Raw genomic sequence first — 16,604 nt, forward strand, 5'->3', positions numbered from 1 at the left:
GAGCTGGGTAAATTGGAAAGTGAGTCCCTTTTTCTTCTGTACTGTACAGACTGTATGACAACCTACAAGAGGTGTTGTACTATGAAATCGCTCAGCAAAAACCTGAAATATGCTGGGGTCTAGATGAGCAACAACTGGAATTGTTCTTTAATATTCATGTGTTTAAGTCTGAAAACTTTATTTCAAAAGCCTGGAAAGAAGGCAAGAGGGTTGATTTAATTAATATCTACTTTGATCTGTTATTAATACATGGTAAGCTTCTATCAGTGATTTAGGAGTTTTGCCCTGCTTGATAATTATCTGATGAATCTGAATATGAAAGATACTTTATTTATCCCTTTATTTCTGCTGTTTGATAATGTATGCTGTGCTCTGGTCCTCTAAATTCGTCAGCCATACAACTTGTATGCTCAACACAATAATAAAACATCATTCATTCATTCATTCATTCATTCATTCAGTCACTACTACCGTTACTACTGCTAGTTCTGCCACAATCACTACTGCTAGAACTACTACTGCTCCTACCAACTAGTATACTATTACTACTGCAACGACTACTATTGTTACTAGTACTTCTACTACTACTACCATTGATATTGCTACAACTACTACTGCTACTACTACTACTACTACTACTACTACTACTACTACTACTACTACTACACAGGAATGATCAAATAAAATCATAGACATAAATAAGAGGATATTAGTAAAGTGATTAAAGCATAGCATATCCTGGCAAAATCATAACACATGCAGTGTTGCGCACACAACAAATAAAAGTGAGAGTGGTCAATCATGTTGTCATGGCGACAGTTAAGAGACAGAAAGAGGGGTTTTAAAGATATCAATAGAGGGGGGAGATAATAATTGTTAGTGCTAAACTATTCCACAATTTAAGGCCAACAACTCAAAAATGCTCCTGGTGATAATAATAATTTCAGATTAGTCACTGGACCAGTTGTTTATGGAGATGGGTTATAGCCATGGGGTTGAAAGTTTGGGTGGCAACTGATATTAAATGCTGTAGCTTAGGGTTTAGTGAACTGACATCCCTGAAAAAAGCTATGGATTAGTGGCTGCATGAGCAGAGCAGTGTTGCCTCTGTTGTCGCTATAGACTGTGGTGAACTGTATTGTTTGTGGGAAAGGCTTTTCATTGTTTTGTGCAGTGGGGAAAAGAGCAGCCCTATAGCAGCTTTTGAAAAGGGCCTCCACACATCCTCCACATGACTCAACTCTGGTAGAGTAAAAGATTGTCAGTACAAATAAAGGGGTCACCTCAATATTTTCCAAAATCATCAGAGGCCTTGGTCTGGTATTCTGTCAGAGTGCACCCAGAAGTTTCATCTGGACTATTGTTATGCATGGCTTTATAAATGAAATATAATGCCAAAAATCCCTAATTGTCAGTAGTTATATGCACAATATTGTACAAAGCATGGCAATGTGAAGGCCCATATTTTCAGATTCATTCATTCTAATTTTCCATGCTTTTAGTGGAATTCCTGTCTGCATAACTGCACATTTTCTGCGTACTGCACAAATAGCACCGTGCACCGCAGCAAACAGAGGAACAGGAAACAGGACAAAGAAGAACTCATCATTTGAATGATTCTAAGAAATTCACATCAGTCATCAGTGTTTCAGCTCTATATAATGAGAGCCCAGAGCAGGTCTCCAGCACAGATCAGACAAGGCTCACTGGAAAAGACTGAAGACCTTCAGCCACACAGTAGCACCTCTCTCTGTCTCTCTCGCTCTCTCTTTCTGCCGGGGAACCATGAAGATGCTGGTGATTCTTGTGCTGCTGGGACTGGCCTGTTTCTCCCACATTGCACCTTCAGGTCAGTGCCACTGTGGTTTCACAGAGATGCCATCCTAGACACATTTCAGAGGTGAGGTATTACAAATTCTGTTGCTGACAAGTGTGTGTGTGAATGTCTTCACAGATGCCGTGATACATCGAGACCCAAAAGATGACTGCTGTGTAAAATTCTCTTCAAATAAAATTCCATTATGCAGGGTGACGTCGATCACACCAACCTCAAGCACCTGCACCCCCAAAGCAGTGGTGTAAGTATGTGTACCCTTACTGGGTGGGCTCTGCATTATTCAGGTTGAATATACTGATAATGGCATTTTGCATGACAAATGTGCAGTGTGCTCAGTCTCTTTTGCCTACCTGTCTACCTTGTACTGCGAGTTTTTTTTTAAATCATGTTTTGTATGTACTGTGTTTCTTACAGATTTACAACTGTTGCCAACAAGACGATTTGTGCCTTGGCCAACCAGCACTGGGTGATGAGCCGTATTGCAGCGTTTCAGTCAGGTGCACCAAGAAAAACATGTCCCTGAGTCCTCCCTGCAAATGCCACCTCAAACCTCTACAGATCAAGTAATCTGACTTCATCTAACTATGAACATCTGTCAAAAGTGTGAAAAGATGCCAATGTGTGCTTGCATGCTGTTGTTGGACATTAATCTTACATTGTGATGTCATTTTATCAATGAATTATAAATGTCTGTCATTGGCAGACAGAGAAGCACTTCTTTGTAGATTAAAATTGCTTTGATGGCATTGTCTTCTTAAATATTAATCAGATGATTGTCTTGGTTTCAAAAACTGTTCTGTTGCAACATATGAAGAAAACAGCTTCTCGCAGATTAAACTCAGGATGTAGTTCAAACCCCTGTAGATGAGCTAGTTTGACTAGTGACTGCACTGGTCATGCCTTTTGTTCTCAAGAGTGCAGCCAACTCAATGTTTTTGCTGTGAGTACACGTAGCTCTTTTCATCTGACTTATTTATACAGAGTAAATTATATGCTCAGAGTTATAAACTGTAATGTTATCCCTGTCTAAATAAAACCTCTGCCTTGGATTTGATGAACTGCTCTCATTAATTTGGTGATACAACTGGATGAACATTAATTGCCATGTTATATATTGACTACTTCCACTACTGATTTATTTTTAAGGATTTTATTTAAAAAAAAAAAAAAAAAAAAAAAACCCTTGATATCCTCCAGTGATTTAACACATTGTGCCAAAATGTAACTGAATATAACATACATAATACATTCTAGATATTCATTACGTTGATATTCAAAATACTAATTGCACTAATAAATGTATTAGAAAAGCACACAAAGAAACACCACGAGCAGCACAACATGGAGTGCTGACCCAGGCAGTCTACAGTATTAGCAGCAGACTGGTACATTTAGGTTAGACATTGATGCCGGTTGCTCCCTCTGTGCTCTGATATGATACACAGTCTCATCTCCTCTGGCAGTGTAGATGCTGATGTTGGTTACAGCATTTAAATTCTGATTGATTTAGAGAAAAGAGGTGCATTATTAGTTTTTAATTGGAATAATGCTGTGAATATATTCTTCACCATCAGTCTTACTATTATCATTGATAGATAAGTTATGTCTTAAAGCAAAACACTGTAATGTGTTTTGCACTTGTATTGTATTGCTTGTATTGCCTAGTTTTCTAATTTATTTATTTAAACTTACTGACAGAGGTTTCATTTGCATTTTGACATTATACCTCCTATGCACTTTTTACTGCCTTATTTTTCTATTTTATTTGTTACATTTTTTCTCCTCTATGCATTTAAATGTCCTTTAATGCCTTATGTAAAGCACGTCAAATTTCAGTTGTGTGCAAATGTGAAATGTGCCACACAAATAGACTTGATCATTCCCCATCATTCCCTTTTCCCCTTCTTGTTCATCAAGTAATCTGCACGTCACGTATTTGGCAGTGAGAAAACATCCACAATGCACTCAAATATTCATTCATTCTGCTCCAGTCTGGTAAACACCATAGACAGTCTATGGTAAATACTGAACCAATACAGATGAGTGAGTGCGTGTAGTCCCGCCCCCCGGATTGTACGTCATGACGCAGAGAAGAGGCGGGCACGGCGCAGCACGTCATATCTTCCAACTCAACCGCCGCTTCCTGGCCGGCCCAGGCGTAGATGTAGAGGCGGCTGTGTGTGAGGCCAGGCCCCCAGGCCCTGTCCCGTTATCCAGCCACCGGAAACCTCAGCGGCTCAGGCACAGCGGAGTTGGAGCTCGGAGGCGTCATGACCAAAAGAAAAGCTTGAATTTACAAATCCGCGCAAAAGCCCCAGGACACGCTTCAGGGTGAGTAAGGTTTGACTTGCTGTGATTTGACAAATGAAAGAAAGCACTTCACAGGAACCACTTTGTGTATAGTTAATGATTTAGCCTGTAATATTTGTTTTCCCCTCCTTCTTCTAAAATGACTGTGTGAACTCTCGTGCCATTCATTTCATACTGGTGTATACATTTAGCATTTCTAAATAAAAACACATTTTCATCTCGAGCAAAGACGTAAATGCTTCACATGTGACAGCACCTTTGTTCTTGATGGAGCTGTGGCTCTCTGTCTGTTTCTATGTGACGGGCTGTAAAAACGACTAATTTCATGGTAGCCAGCTGCAGCTCCACCTACCCGTCTGACTGACACCTCCACTGCCACTGACCAGCAAACAGTCATTTTCTCAACTCTAATCCTGTTAAAGCGCTGGCAGTGAGTGACATCAGGCACATTTTCTCTCTCACACACACACTCACACGTACACACTACTACCACCTCAAACAACAACATGAGCAGGAATGTAAACACACCACCACCACCACCAACAACAACAAGCAACACGTCTTGCTCTGCTGTCCACAGTGTCTGGGCGGCAGCCAGGCGGAGCTGGAGGGGCAGCTGTCGTGGTGATGGTTTTGGACCCAGGTGAAGTCTGCATGGATCGGGCTGAGGTTGAAGGAGTTGGGCGGAGCAGCAGCAGGTTAGAGCCAGGAAATGGATCGGATCCACCCAAAAACCCCACCAGCATCTCCAATGCAGCCCCCAGACCTCGGGCGAGAAGGAGCAATGCCACTAAAAGGGAGGAGGTATCCCACAACGGGCTTCCGGCTCAGACCAAGCCCCCAGACTCAGGCCAGGCCCAGGTAGCTGAGAGGAGGTTATCAAGGGGCGGGGCCACGCCCAAACTGCCGCTGCGCCGGCCCCTCAGCCTGGAGATGACCCCCCAGCGCCTTCGGGGGTCTCAAGAGCAGATGGTGGACCGGCGAACCCTTCAGCCTCCCTGGCGTAGTGGTGCGGCTGCCCCCTCACCCCCAGCTCGCAGCCTGACCAGCCCCAGCCTGGGCCCTGGAGGCTGGATGCGCCGCAGTGAGAGCACCTGCTCAGTCAACTACTCTCTGGGACTTCGGGTCGGTAAAGGGCAAATGCGACCTGCCACTTCCCTGCCACACATCGCCAAAGGGGTGGGGACCGCTCCGCTGAATTCGCCCTCAAGGCCCTGCCTGCTGGTGGCCCTCAGGCCCCTGAACCTGGAGCAGGAGAGGCAGACTTTCTTCCAGTCAGACTACAAGTATGAGCCTCAGTTTGAGTATGCGCAGCCCGAGCCAAGCAGCGTGCTGGAGAAATACAAGGAGGGCTCAGGCCTCTTCCTTGAGCAGGTACGGCTGGAATTTACTATGACTTTTTGGTCCCAAATAGGGAAGCACCAGTACAGAAACTGCTGGTGTTGTTGACATCAGGCTAAAATGGAGTATCAGTATTAGAGATTTTACCTGAAACTAATATCTTATAACAAAAGCCTGAACAGAATTTCAGAAACAAAAGCTTTGTTTGCAGGCACATGCTTCTGTTTCCCAAACTGTGAGAAAAAAGATGGATTTTATATCAGTTGTATTCTTCAAAAGGTCTTGTCAAATGGTCACTATGTCATGTGAATTTAATGGATCAGATCAGTTGGCATTGGTCAGTGCTTTAGGTTTTGTGCTTGGCATCAGAATTTAAAAACTAGTATCAGTGCATCCCTTATCTCTAATATGCAAACCTAAGACCCAGTAACCCATTAACTTGTGTCTGTGTTTAATTGTAGGCAGTTGGAATCATGGAGTGTGTATTGAGGAAGTTTGACTCCTATGAGAATTTTGAGGAGGTCACGGGAGGCAACGTGCTCCCTAAAAGTCGGGTTTGGGCATCTGTACGCAAATATCTGCAGAAGGAGAACTGTGTAGGAGAGGTGAGTGCATCGTTGTGTAAACAGTGTACTGAAGCAGATTGTAAAGGTTAGTCAGTTTTGCAGTACAACTAGCAACTTACTTGTCTTTGTTGGTTGGTTTTCCTATATGCTTGATTTCTCTTGGGCATATTTTACTTACTTTTATCCTGTGCTTTGCGTTTCTTGTGTTGATTATGTTTAATGTATAACTGTTTCAACAATGGCACAACTAGGGACAATTTTTTTCAAATGAGCTCAGTGGCCACTTTATTAGGTCCACCTGCACAATCTAATACAATCCAGTACAACTGTTCTGCCATAAAGATTCCTTTCCTGATGCCTATAATGCTCAGGTTTTTTTGTCACAGTAACAATGGTGTTTATTCAATTCTATTTTGCATTGAGCTCATAGTTAGTGCTGCTGTTGTACTGGACTGCATTTTATTGAAAGGTGTTTCTACTATTCTGTCCCACCTCATGTGTATAAATAGGGAGGGACAAAAAATTAGAAACACCTCTCAATATAATGTAGTCCAGTACAAGACCTCTGCAAACTATAACCTCAATAATAAACAGAATTAAATTCAAACATTCTCTACAGTGTCAACAAAAAGTGAACATTATAAACTTTGTTAAAAGGTAGAATTTATGGCAGAGGTGTTGCATTGAACTGCATTAGATTGTACAAGTGGAGCTGATAAAGTGGCCACTGAGTGTAAATGTTATAAATAATACAATACATCAGAATATTTATGAAATGTTCAATGTATGTATGTATCTGGCCCTATCAAATAAACCTTGACTAAATAAATAATAAATAAATAAAAATATTAAATAAATAAATAAATATGTTGGTATGAGCATAGAAAGCTTTTCATGTGTTTAAAGAAATTAATGTGGGTGCAAATATATTTGTTTTCTGCAAATCTACTGTACATAGCAGAACTTCTTGTTGTCATGTCTGCATTCCGATCATTTACAGATTTACTTACTAAGATGTTTGTGTAGTTGTAACATGGTAGTAACCTTGCAAGCCAGCTAAAATTTTCATGCTCGCTCACAGTTTTGCAACAAAAGACCAAATCAACTGTTCCCTATAGAGATGATGATGATGTATGTTTGTATGGCTGTGTGTTATCGTCCTCAGGTTGTGGTGTGTCTGTCTGAAGAACTGCTGTCTCAGGCGGTCATGATGGTGGAGAGCTGCCGTCCCACCCTTACTATAAACCTGGCTGGAGCTCGACAACACTGGCTGGAGGGAATGTTAAGACATGAGATCGGTACAGCAAAATATACAGCAGTCTCTCTATACATCAAGCATCAGTTGTCTTAAAGCTATTTTATGCAATATTATATGCGTTTTTTGCAGTTAAATTGACATTTGCAGTGTGAGAGTGATCATTATAGGTCTTCTTGCAACCATACAGTTTTATAGCCAGTCTATTGTTATTTCCTGGTTTGAGCTTTCTAAATTTTTGTCGGCCTGACAATAAGCTCCTCCACCTTTTCATGCCATTGCTGCTATTGAAATCATCCAAAGCTTCTCTGAAAGTGCACATTCCTAAACCTATAAACCTATCCAAATTTCAGATCCATTGCACAAGTGCCTGTCCTGCAGTCAGCAATGAAGCCACAGAAAAAAATTCATTCAAGGCTTACCTTGTAGCCGACAGCATTTCCACCACATTTTCAAACTGAAGCTTAGAGAAAAAAATATGTCAAGTAATCCAATAAGAGCCTTGCAGACTAAAATGTGTCCCTCATTTCCATTGAAAAAACATTGTTGCATTTTTGTCTTTACTTTCAGTTCTACATGCGATCCACCGGAGGCACAACTAGCTTTTTGGCCACTTCTGGGTTTTAGGTTTGCAGAATTGTAAACACTCAAATAACCATAATGCCTCATACTTCACAAGAAGCCTGTTTGCCCAAATGCCATGGCAAATTCAGGAAATTCAGACTCCTTGGGTTGCAGGCTTTTTTACATGGACCTCTGTTTGACCTACAGACTTAGGATCAAGATGTTCCATGGGTCAAATGTTGTTTAAGGTTAACTGTCACTTTAAACACTCCAGTATGGGGTAGGACAGACATTTACAGTGTCTTAAAGCACCAAATGCTGTATTTATCATGTTGAATCTAAAAACAATCAGAGTGGCCGTATTGCAGTGATGTGGATACTCTTGCACTCTCTGTGGTGTTCAGGGCATTCCAGCAGTTTGACAAAGAGCTGGAATTTCCTTTCATGGTCTACCTGCTTTTCCTCAACCTGCCTCAGTTTATGCCTTCCTAAGTTTACCTGAATGCATTTCAACAATGTCCCTTTTCTGAGCATGGTTGAAACTTGGGAAACCTATACATGTGGGTGGGTTGAGCAGTAGTGATAGTGCCCGGTAAAAAAAAAAAAAAAAAAGCAAGAGTTGTACCCATTGTTCATGTCTTGTGGATGCACTGAATTCTTTTCTATTGAAACTAATGTTAGTGGAGAGATCTTTGTCTCTGCTTCTTCTATGATGAATGTCTCCCTGCATCACTGTTGAAAGCTGGTGCAAAATTGCGGCTCTAGAAAGAAGCCTTTGCTCATTGATTCTGATGGACACACACCAAAACCTGATGTTTACCACTCCTGTTAAGGGATAGCTGAAAACCGTTGTGCTACACCACTGTGGCTGTGCTGGAAATATCTTTGTGAAGTTGCATCATCTATATTTAGGCAGCACACAGGAATATGAAGAATACACTAAACGACAAAATGGGCCCAGAAATGCAAAGCATATCATACCAGTAACTATTTTCTAACATGTTTTTGGGCGGATTTTTATGAATTTATCATGGATTTTGCTGTAGATGTCATTTCAGTCAAGCAATGCTTTTCTTTCTTGTCCTATTTGTCCTCTCAGGCACACATTATTTGCGAGGGGTCAATAACAATCTGCAACCATGGGCTACCGCAGCAGGCAGGAAGCAGTTTGGCCTTAAACCGGCCAATCCCACAGAGGAGGGCCTGGCCAGCTTGCATAGTGTGTTGCTACGGAAACAGCCCTACCTTTGGCGCGCAGCTCTGCTCTACTACACGGTGTATCACGCCGCCAGCATGAGCTTCAGCCAGCTCTTCAGTCATATCGCCCGCTTTGTCCAGGACCCGGCTGTGCGCTGGGAGTACTGTCTGCGCGCCAAAAGGGGACAGACGGACACCTCCAAGCCAGGTGACCATGCATACTTACCATGAGCAACGATACATGTTTATGGTGCTTGCAGAAATACTCAGTATCACAGGAATTTGAAATCCAATGTACAGGTGAAAATTAAGTTGCCTGATTTTCTAAATTTTATTCCTCATGTATAATGTATGTTGTGCTTGTAATGCTCCAGGTTGCTTCAGTAAAGACCAGGTTTATCTGGATGGGATCCTCAGGATTCTTCGGCATCGGAGGACCATTGATTTCAAGATGTTGGCCTCTCTGGGCAAGGTTGGTCTCAGTGCTGTCATATGACGATCCCATACACTTCCCTTTTTAGAGAATGAGTCAGAGCCAAATCACATGTGGCAGACAACTTCTGCTGCATGACTCTGTAGAGGCTGAAACTTTCAGGCATGTTGCCCCTTTGACCACACCCAATCCCTGATGTCACAGCAGGTGTTTATCAGCCAACACTCAGAAACAGGAAAGGCAGGGAGAGAGAGAGGGGGTGACATGCAGCAAAGGGCTCACTCGGAATTAAACCTGGGCTCCTCTGGTAAGGTCTTAGCCTGAATACATGGCACACACTTTACCAGGTGAGCCACTGGGATGCCCCATTACCAGAGAATACATTTTACAAAGCGCAGTACCCTATTCTGTAATATTTTCTCAAGCTTAGTCTCGTCTCCTGTGAGATTATCTTGTGTTGTTTTAGTCAGGAACTTCTCGAACAAGGTTTTGCTAGATGTAAACAAGCACACGAGGGATTTTCCTCCCTACATGAAGCCCATAGTACTTTAGTTTGGAAAATAAATTGGAACAGTTATTTAGAATGGCTATGTTTATGGTTTGTCCAAATAAGTAATTTAAAGTTCTTCAATACATCTTCTGATGCTCCTGAACACATCTTCAGTGATGTTTCCTGGGGTCATAGGGTGTTTCGGGTCTTGCAACATCAGACACCCTCGCCCAGGCGACCCAGCCGTGGTTGATCAGACCGCGGCTTGTGTTCAGGCGGCATTCGCTTCTCCCCATGGTTCTCCTCTCCGGATCCAGAGCCATCTTGAAGCTTTCTCAGCTGCTTCAGTGGTGTTTTTGATGGCTCTGCTCCTAGCTGTTCCCGTGATGCCCAGGGCACTCAAGGCTTTGTGGAGTGAACGCCCCACAAATCCTCTGCAGCCAACCTCGATGGGCATACAACTTACCTTCCAGCCCTGAGCTCGACAGTCAATGACCAACTGTTCATACTTGGTCCTCTTCCTTTCATGGGCCTCCCCCAAGCGGTCCTCCCATGGCACCGTCAGCTCCATGATTATGATGCTCCTGGTGCTCTCTGAGACCAGAAGGATATCTGGCCTCAGGCTGGTGCTGACAATGTGCTGGGGGAATCTCAGCTGCCTCTCCAGGTCTACAGAGAGCTGCCAATCCTGGGCGGTTGCCAGGATCCCTGCTGGTGTCTTCTTGCGACCTGCCCTTGGCTTGTCACCTGCTCTGACAAAAGTGAATTCACCAGTGGTGTTACGCGTTCGGCTGCAGCTGCTGATGCCCTCGCTGATGGCCTCTGTGATCGGCCTCAGCACCTGGTTGTGGCGCCAGGTGTAACGGCCCTGGCCGAGCGCTTTTGGGCAGGAGCTCATAATGTGTTCCAGAGTTCCTCTTGCTGCACACAGTTGGCAGCTCGGGGTCTCCCCTTTCCCCCAGGTGAAGAGGTTCGCTGGGCTAGGTAGGACATCATATACTGCCCGGATCAGGAAGCTGATGCGGTGCGGTTCCGCCTGCCAGAGATCCGTCCAGGTGACTTTACGGTCCATGGTATGCTCCCATCTGGTCCAGGCCCCCTGCTGCCTCAGCCCAGCCGCTCTGCTTGTCCTTCCTTCCTCCACTGCAGTCCTGACCTCCTCCTGTATCTGCCTCCGCTTCTCCTTTCCCTTGCCCTCCTTGTGCCGAGGTGGTGTTGGGAACATCCCCAGGCCTGCTCTGCCACGGGCCACTACACCTACCAGGTCTTTGTGGCGCAGCCGGGCCTCTGCTTCCAGCACAGCAGCCTGAGCGCTCCACTTCCTCCCAGTCTTCACCACCACTCCTGCCTGGGCCACCTTGGGGTCACTCGAGTCCCTGTACATGAGCACCTCCCTTGTCCGTGTCACCTTGAACTCCTCTTCCAACGACTTCAAGGGCAACCAGAGCTTTGTGGTGTTCCCATAGAGGGCAATGTTACTGAGGCTCCTGGGCAACCCCAACCATCTCCCAAGGCAGGTGCTGACCTTCCTCTCCATGGTCTCCACAGTGGAGATGGGGACCTCATACACTAGTAGCGGCCAGAGTATCCTTGGCAATATGCCTTGAATTTGCCCGGGAGGCCAGATCTGTCCACTGATCTCAGCCAGCCGTCCAGCTCCTGACAGGTTGACTGGACTGTTAAAGGAATAGTTCATCTTAAAAGGATGGTTCAACCAAAAAAAGGTACATTTAGTCATTAACTACTCACCTTCATGTCTGTCAAAACACTGTTTTTGCACCTGTGTAATTGCATAACACACAGTGAGTTTGGTGGCACTGCTCCATATCAGGCTTCTCCAAGAGAACTAATGAGAAATTAGAGGAATTGAGAATGAACACTGCTTCTTGGAATGATATGTTTATTGTGAGTCAGTCTGTGTCCCAGCCAGCGGTAATGGAGTAGGACTGTATGGGGTGAGGTCACACAATCATTCAGTTCGTGTAAAGCACCACCCAAAGAGAACTAAAATGCACATTATTTGCATCATATATGTGCATTGTGTGTGTAAGTAATGGGACATCGGTCAATACAGACTTTCTTAGATATTACAGCACAAACTATATCAGAACAAAGGGAGAGAATCATGTACATGTCTAATGTAGCATAACTTGTCATGGTATCATTTAAATTACCCAGTAACAGGGTTCATAGTGTGTAGACCCAATATACTTCTCTCTGTCAATAGTGTCCACATAACTACCTCGATGTTGTGTTTTGATTTTTGTTGACCGGCAAACTTTAAAAGATATGTGTACAATAATTAAAGTTTGCTGCCACATGATATTCTGTCATTTCTTCTAATAGAGGATTTATGTTCGCTTATTCTTTGCTTGAAGTGGCAGGATGTATTGCCTACATATGCCAGACCACAGGGACATTTTATCATATATTTTACATGAGTTGTAGTGCATGTTTTGACATCACTGATACAGAATCCTGTCCCAATGTGGATGACAGAAATAACTGCTCTTGATCATGTTGTTACAAAGTGCGCAGCTTCTAACAACCAAAGAGGGTGTAAAAGACTCTTTTTTTAGCTTCACTGTTGGCATGTACTAACCTGACTCTCAAATTGTGCCCCTTTCTCCATACCACAAGAGGGAGTTCTCTCAGATCATCTGACACTGTGGGATCTGATGGCAAAATATGCCAGTGATGCCACCAAGTAGGTGTGTCTGAGGGATGTAGGTGGTGCTGAACATGATTTTTCTTTCTGGGTACACTTTTTTGTAACCAATGTTTTTTCAAGCACTTTATCTACACACTGGAGTAACCATCTTCTGTAAGCCTTTGCTTCACGTCCATGGTTTTTCCTCTGTTGTCCTCAGCAGTGTGGCAACGGCGTCTCAGGTCCTACTCACATTAGGCCCAGTTGCTCCGTATCGTGCTGAAGCATGAATGCCCCCTCTTCCCAGTCCCTCGCTGGCCTGCACTCATAATACCCCAAGCCCATCTGTGCTTAAGTGCAATTGCCTCTGCTATGTACGGCATCATATTGAAATACAACATGCGTGGCCCGACGTCATCATAAATCGACTTTTGTTTATACGCAGTTGCAGCAGCACAACGGACAATGACACAGACAACATGGTTGATTATTGATTGCACAAGGCGGCAATTCACAATTAATTGCGCTGTGCGCATAAAATGATTTTGCAGAGGCAGCAGGAAACGCGGGAGGGACGGTCACATGATTTACATCATATCCACGTTTGCACGCTGCGTGCGTGACCGTGCATGTGCTCGTGCATGAACGCCCGTACTGTGCTGAAGCACACCTCCTCCAACTGTGCCAGACTGGAGGAAGTGTACTGTACTGAAGCACGGAACGGAGCGTTCACACTAGTCAAATAATCTGGATTTTGGGGTCAAACGTGCTTGGGCACAGCACAAATGGGCTAATGTGAGTAGGCCCTTAGTCTAAAGAAACTGGCTTTTGGGAAGGCCTCTCTTCAGTGGCATAAGATGGAAGCTGTTTGCCATCAGTAGTGTATTTCTGCCTGTTTCTTCCTATACAGGGATGTGCAAATACCACATCATACTTCATAGTAATCCTGAGATTAGCATCTTTCACATGCAGTATACTAGCAAAAGCAAGTAGATCAAAAAGGCAGCACACCTTACATCAATATAGCAGACTCATTTCACGATATTAGTCAAAAAGGATTTTTCAGTAGGATTGTACACAAATCTCCCTTCAAAAAAAAAAAAACAAAAAACAAAAAAGCACGTAGATTATCTCAACTTTGTGCTATAGGGCTGCCCAGTGCTACAGTATACTCCCCACTTGTAAATAATAGTCATCTCCAAACTTAAAATACATCCAAACACATATTCTGCCAATACTAAAATAAAGCCAGTAGGTGGACTGTCATTAGGGCGTCTGTCCTTCCGACAGTGTGACAAACTTGGCAGTCGTCCTTGTTGTTGAATGCTGATATATATTTTGTCTGGTGTTACCAGGAAACACTCTCCATTCAACTCTTATTATGTCTGCTATCCTACTGATAAAATCAACAGTCTCTTATATAAGCAGGTAAGGCAGATACAGATGACTTGATCTGTGAATCCACAGATAGACAGAGGTTCAAGCACAGAGTTGACACATACAACAGGATAGTTGTTCTGGTATTCCCAAAGGATAGTTTGGTATTTTTGCAGATAGTCCTCAGTGTTTCTCTGTAGTTTTTTTTTTTTATTATTATTGTTTGCAGTTGGTCAACATATTTTGCCAAAGACTTTTTGCTGGATTCAAACATCACCTTTAATGTTTTTCTTACTACTAAAGATTTCTGCTGCTGAACAATTTGATCTTATGGACAGGTAAAACTGGTTTCTTCATGGCAACATAGATACTCAGCAGTAGAGTATGAAAGGTTCCCATAGGGACCTTAACCTGACAGAGACTAACCATGATACTGCTGATAGCCTGTTCATGAAAACATACCAATGGCCCTAGCTTTCATCACACAGGTGTCATATGAAGACGTGGAGCGGCTCCGGCATCTGGCGGTGCTTCGCAGGACCAGGATCCCACACTTCATGCAAGACCAGGAGCGGTATCTGCAGCATCTCGACCACATCGTCACTGTCAATGAACTGGATGATGCCCAGCTGGAACATCTTTTACCCTGATTCTCACCCAGCCTCCACTCAACATCTGCGACCAGGACTGCAGCAACATAAGAACATGAAGCTGTGGAGGACGTTGGAATCTAGATCACATCTGAACTCATATCATTTGGCGCCCTCAATATCACTAACATAATAAAACCAATGCTTTATTTGGGTGATTTTTAAAACTTGAATGATATCAACTACGGGACATATACACTATCACCTCTATCTACATTTTCACCTTTGTCTAATGCATGTCTGTGTGGCTTTTTACAGTGAGCCAAGTACTGTACAAGTGCTCCCCAAGTTCCCCTTGCCTTTACTCTCACTATGAAGTTACCTCAATACTGCAACTCTAGGATGTAACCAACATTACATATGTAGACATTTTGGTGCACACATAATATCACTGCATCCAGTGCCTGTACAGGACTATGCTAATGTGTCTTGTACAGCTTTAAACCTTCATAATCATATGCTTTATTTATGCAATTATTTATGTTTTTCTTTTCAGAAAACAGACTGAATGTCTATGGTATTAGCTTTATACCTGCCCTTTTGTAGAGTACATTGTTTTATGCCTTAGATTGTTTGCATTTGGAAAAGGACACCAAGGACACAATTTCAAAAACCCTGGGAAAGTTTCAACTGAGACCAATATTCTTTCAAATATCAAGTGCCAATGGACTCAGTCAAGTATTAAAATATTCCTGGGAAAATTTTACAATATTGCTCAGTGTTACTAAGAAGATAATCAACCGTGTTGTTACTGTCTTAAGTGTCCTTGGTGGTCTTTCGATATCAGTGCTACTGTGATGTGACCCGTCCCCAAGCTCCCCTTGCGTGGCAACCAAACTTTCTTTCATAACGCTGACATGGCAGACGGCTGAAGATATTGTGCCACCGTGGCATCTTTAATACACTGTTGACCTACACAACAGGTAGCCAAAGCCGGCCAATCACCATAGCTTTCTCATTCCAAGTTGTCAGATATATGGGCTATTGGCTGAGGAGAAAGCAGGGTTGTTGTGGGCGTGCCTTTGATGGGTGTAGAACTCATCTGCTGTAGCTAGCCATTATTTGTAGGCTGCATTATAATGTGTTTATCACTTAAACGTCAGTGAGGGCATTCGTTTAGTGGCTTGGGCCAAGCCATCTGTGAACAGTTAGCACTTATAGACTGTAAAAACAGCTCACAGCAAAAGGATGTGGGCAGGGGCATATTATGATCCAGTTTTTAACTAAACAGACATTTGTCCAAAAATGTGAACTTTACTTCTGTGATATTTTGAATACTGACATTTCAAATGAGTAATATGTTAACTCCAAAATATGTTCTGCTGTGTTTACAATTTAGCCATTTGGTAAGCAGATAAGACTTTCAATTTGAGCAGGTTGCTTTCTGCTGACCACGTTGGCTTTTAACCTGACAGGTGACAAACCACAGCCCTGTTTTGCCTAAACGAATGCACCTATTTGTATTGCACGAATGTTGCACAATGTTTTATGTTTTGGAAATCATCTTGAATTTCCAATTTATTTATTAAAAACAAAAGTGCACACTTGGAATAATGAACATGGTATTCTGTTTTCAAAAAGCACAAAAATCGACATTGCTTAGCCTTCAGTTCAGTTCGGTAGAACAGATCAGGAGCGGTTAAGCCACAGCATTAGCTGTCCAGGTGAGCTGTCATCACTTGCAGCTTTTAAGCCCTTTCCCCTTCCTCTGAACAGCAAAAACAAGTCAGTCTCCCCCACTTTAAGATGTCTATAAGATAGATGAATAGAAACCCTAAACTATTCAGGAACCTTTTGTCAAATTAAGGTTTCCATCATTTCAGAAGTGATGAAACTGACCTCTCCATGCTAATTCACCGATCTGGAAAATTAGGTAGTAAGCAAAGTAACCCTACTGTTGAAATAAACCATCCAACTTCAGGCACAGAGAGAGG

The 16,604-nt window shown here is 43.1% G+C and overlaps 2 protein-coding genes across 2 annotated transcripts; both read left to right on the top strand.

The window, feature by feature from the left end:
- Window positions 1-1,713: 1,713 nt before the first annotated feature.
- Window positions 1,714-2,360, top strand: LOC115356807 (C-C motif chemokine 17-like). Its single transcript, XM_030048074.1, has 3 exons — window positions 1,714-1,849; window positions 1,955-2,078; window positions 2,252-2,360. Exons 1-3 carry the CDS (start codon window positions 1,786-1,788, stop codon window positions 2,358-2,360), a joined length of 297 nt encoding a protein of 98 aa, XP_029903934.1. The 5' UTR covers window positions 1,714-1,785.
- A 1,636-nt stretch (window positions 2,361-3,996) lies between these two features.
- On the top strand, window positions 3,997-16,308 carry kiaa0895l. Its single transcript, XM_030047846.1, has 7 exons — window positions 3,997-4,168; window positions 4,728-5,521; window positions 5,950-6,093; window positions 7,220-7,352; window positions 8,973-9,278; window positions 9,445-9,542; window positions 14,509-16,308. The coding sequence occupies exons 2-7, from the start codon at window positions 4,775-4,777 to the stop codon at window positions 14,668-14,670; spliced, it is 1,590 nt and encodes a 529-aa protein (XP_029903706.1). The 5' UTR covers window positions 3,997-4,168; window positions 4,728-4,774; the 3' UTR covers window positions 14,671-16,308.
- The last annotated feature ends 296 nt before the right edge of the window (window positions 16,309-16,604 follow it).

This window comes from Myripristis murdjan, chromosome 3 (genome assembly GCF_902150065.1).
Source record: "Myripristis murdjan chromosome 3, fMyrMur1.1, whole genome shotgun sequence".
Classification (NCBI taxonomy): domain Eukaryota; kingdom Metazoa; phylum Chordata; class Actinopteri; order Holocentriformes; family Holocentridae; genus Myripristis; species Myripristis murdjan.

Coding starts and splice junctions, on each gene's coding strand:
- kiaa0895l (XM_030047846.1), top strand. CDS start 4,775: ATGGTTTTGGACCCAGGTGAAGTCTGCATGGATCGGGCTGAGGTTGAA. Junction 5,522..5,949: donor CAGGCCTCTTCCTTGAGCAG/GTACGGCTGGAA, acceptor GTTTAATTGTAG/GCAGTTGGAATCATGGAGTG. Junction 6,094..7,219: donor AGGAGAACTGTGTAGGAGAG/GTGAGTGCATCG, acceptor TATCGTCCTCAG/GTTGTGGTGTGTCTGTCTGA.
- LOC115356807 (XM_030048074.1), top strand. CDS start 1,786: ATGAAGATGCTGGTGATTCTTGTGCTGCTGGGACTGGCCTGTTTCTCC. Junction 1,850..1,954: donor CTCCCACATTGCACCTTCAG/GTCAGTGCCACT, acceptor ATGTCTTCACAG/ATGCCGTGATACATCGAGAC. Junction 2,079..2,251: donor TGCACCCCCAAAGCAGTGGT/GTAAGTATGTGT, acceptor TGTTTCTTACAG/ATTTACAACTGTTGCCAACA.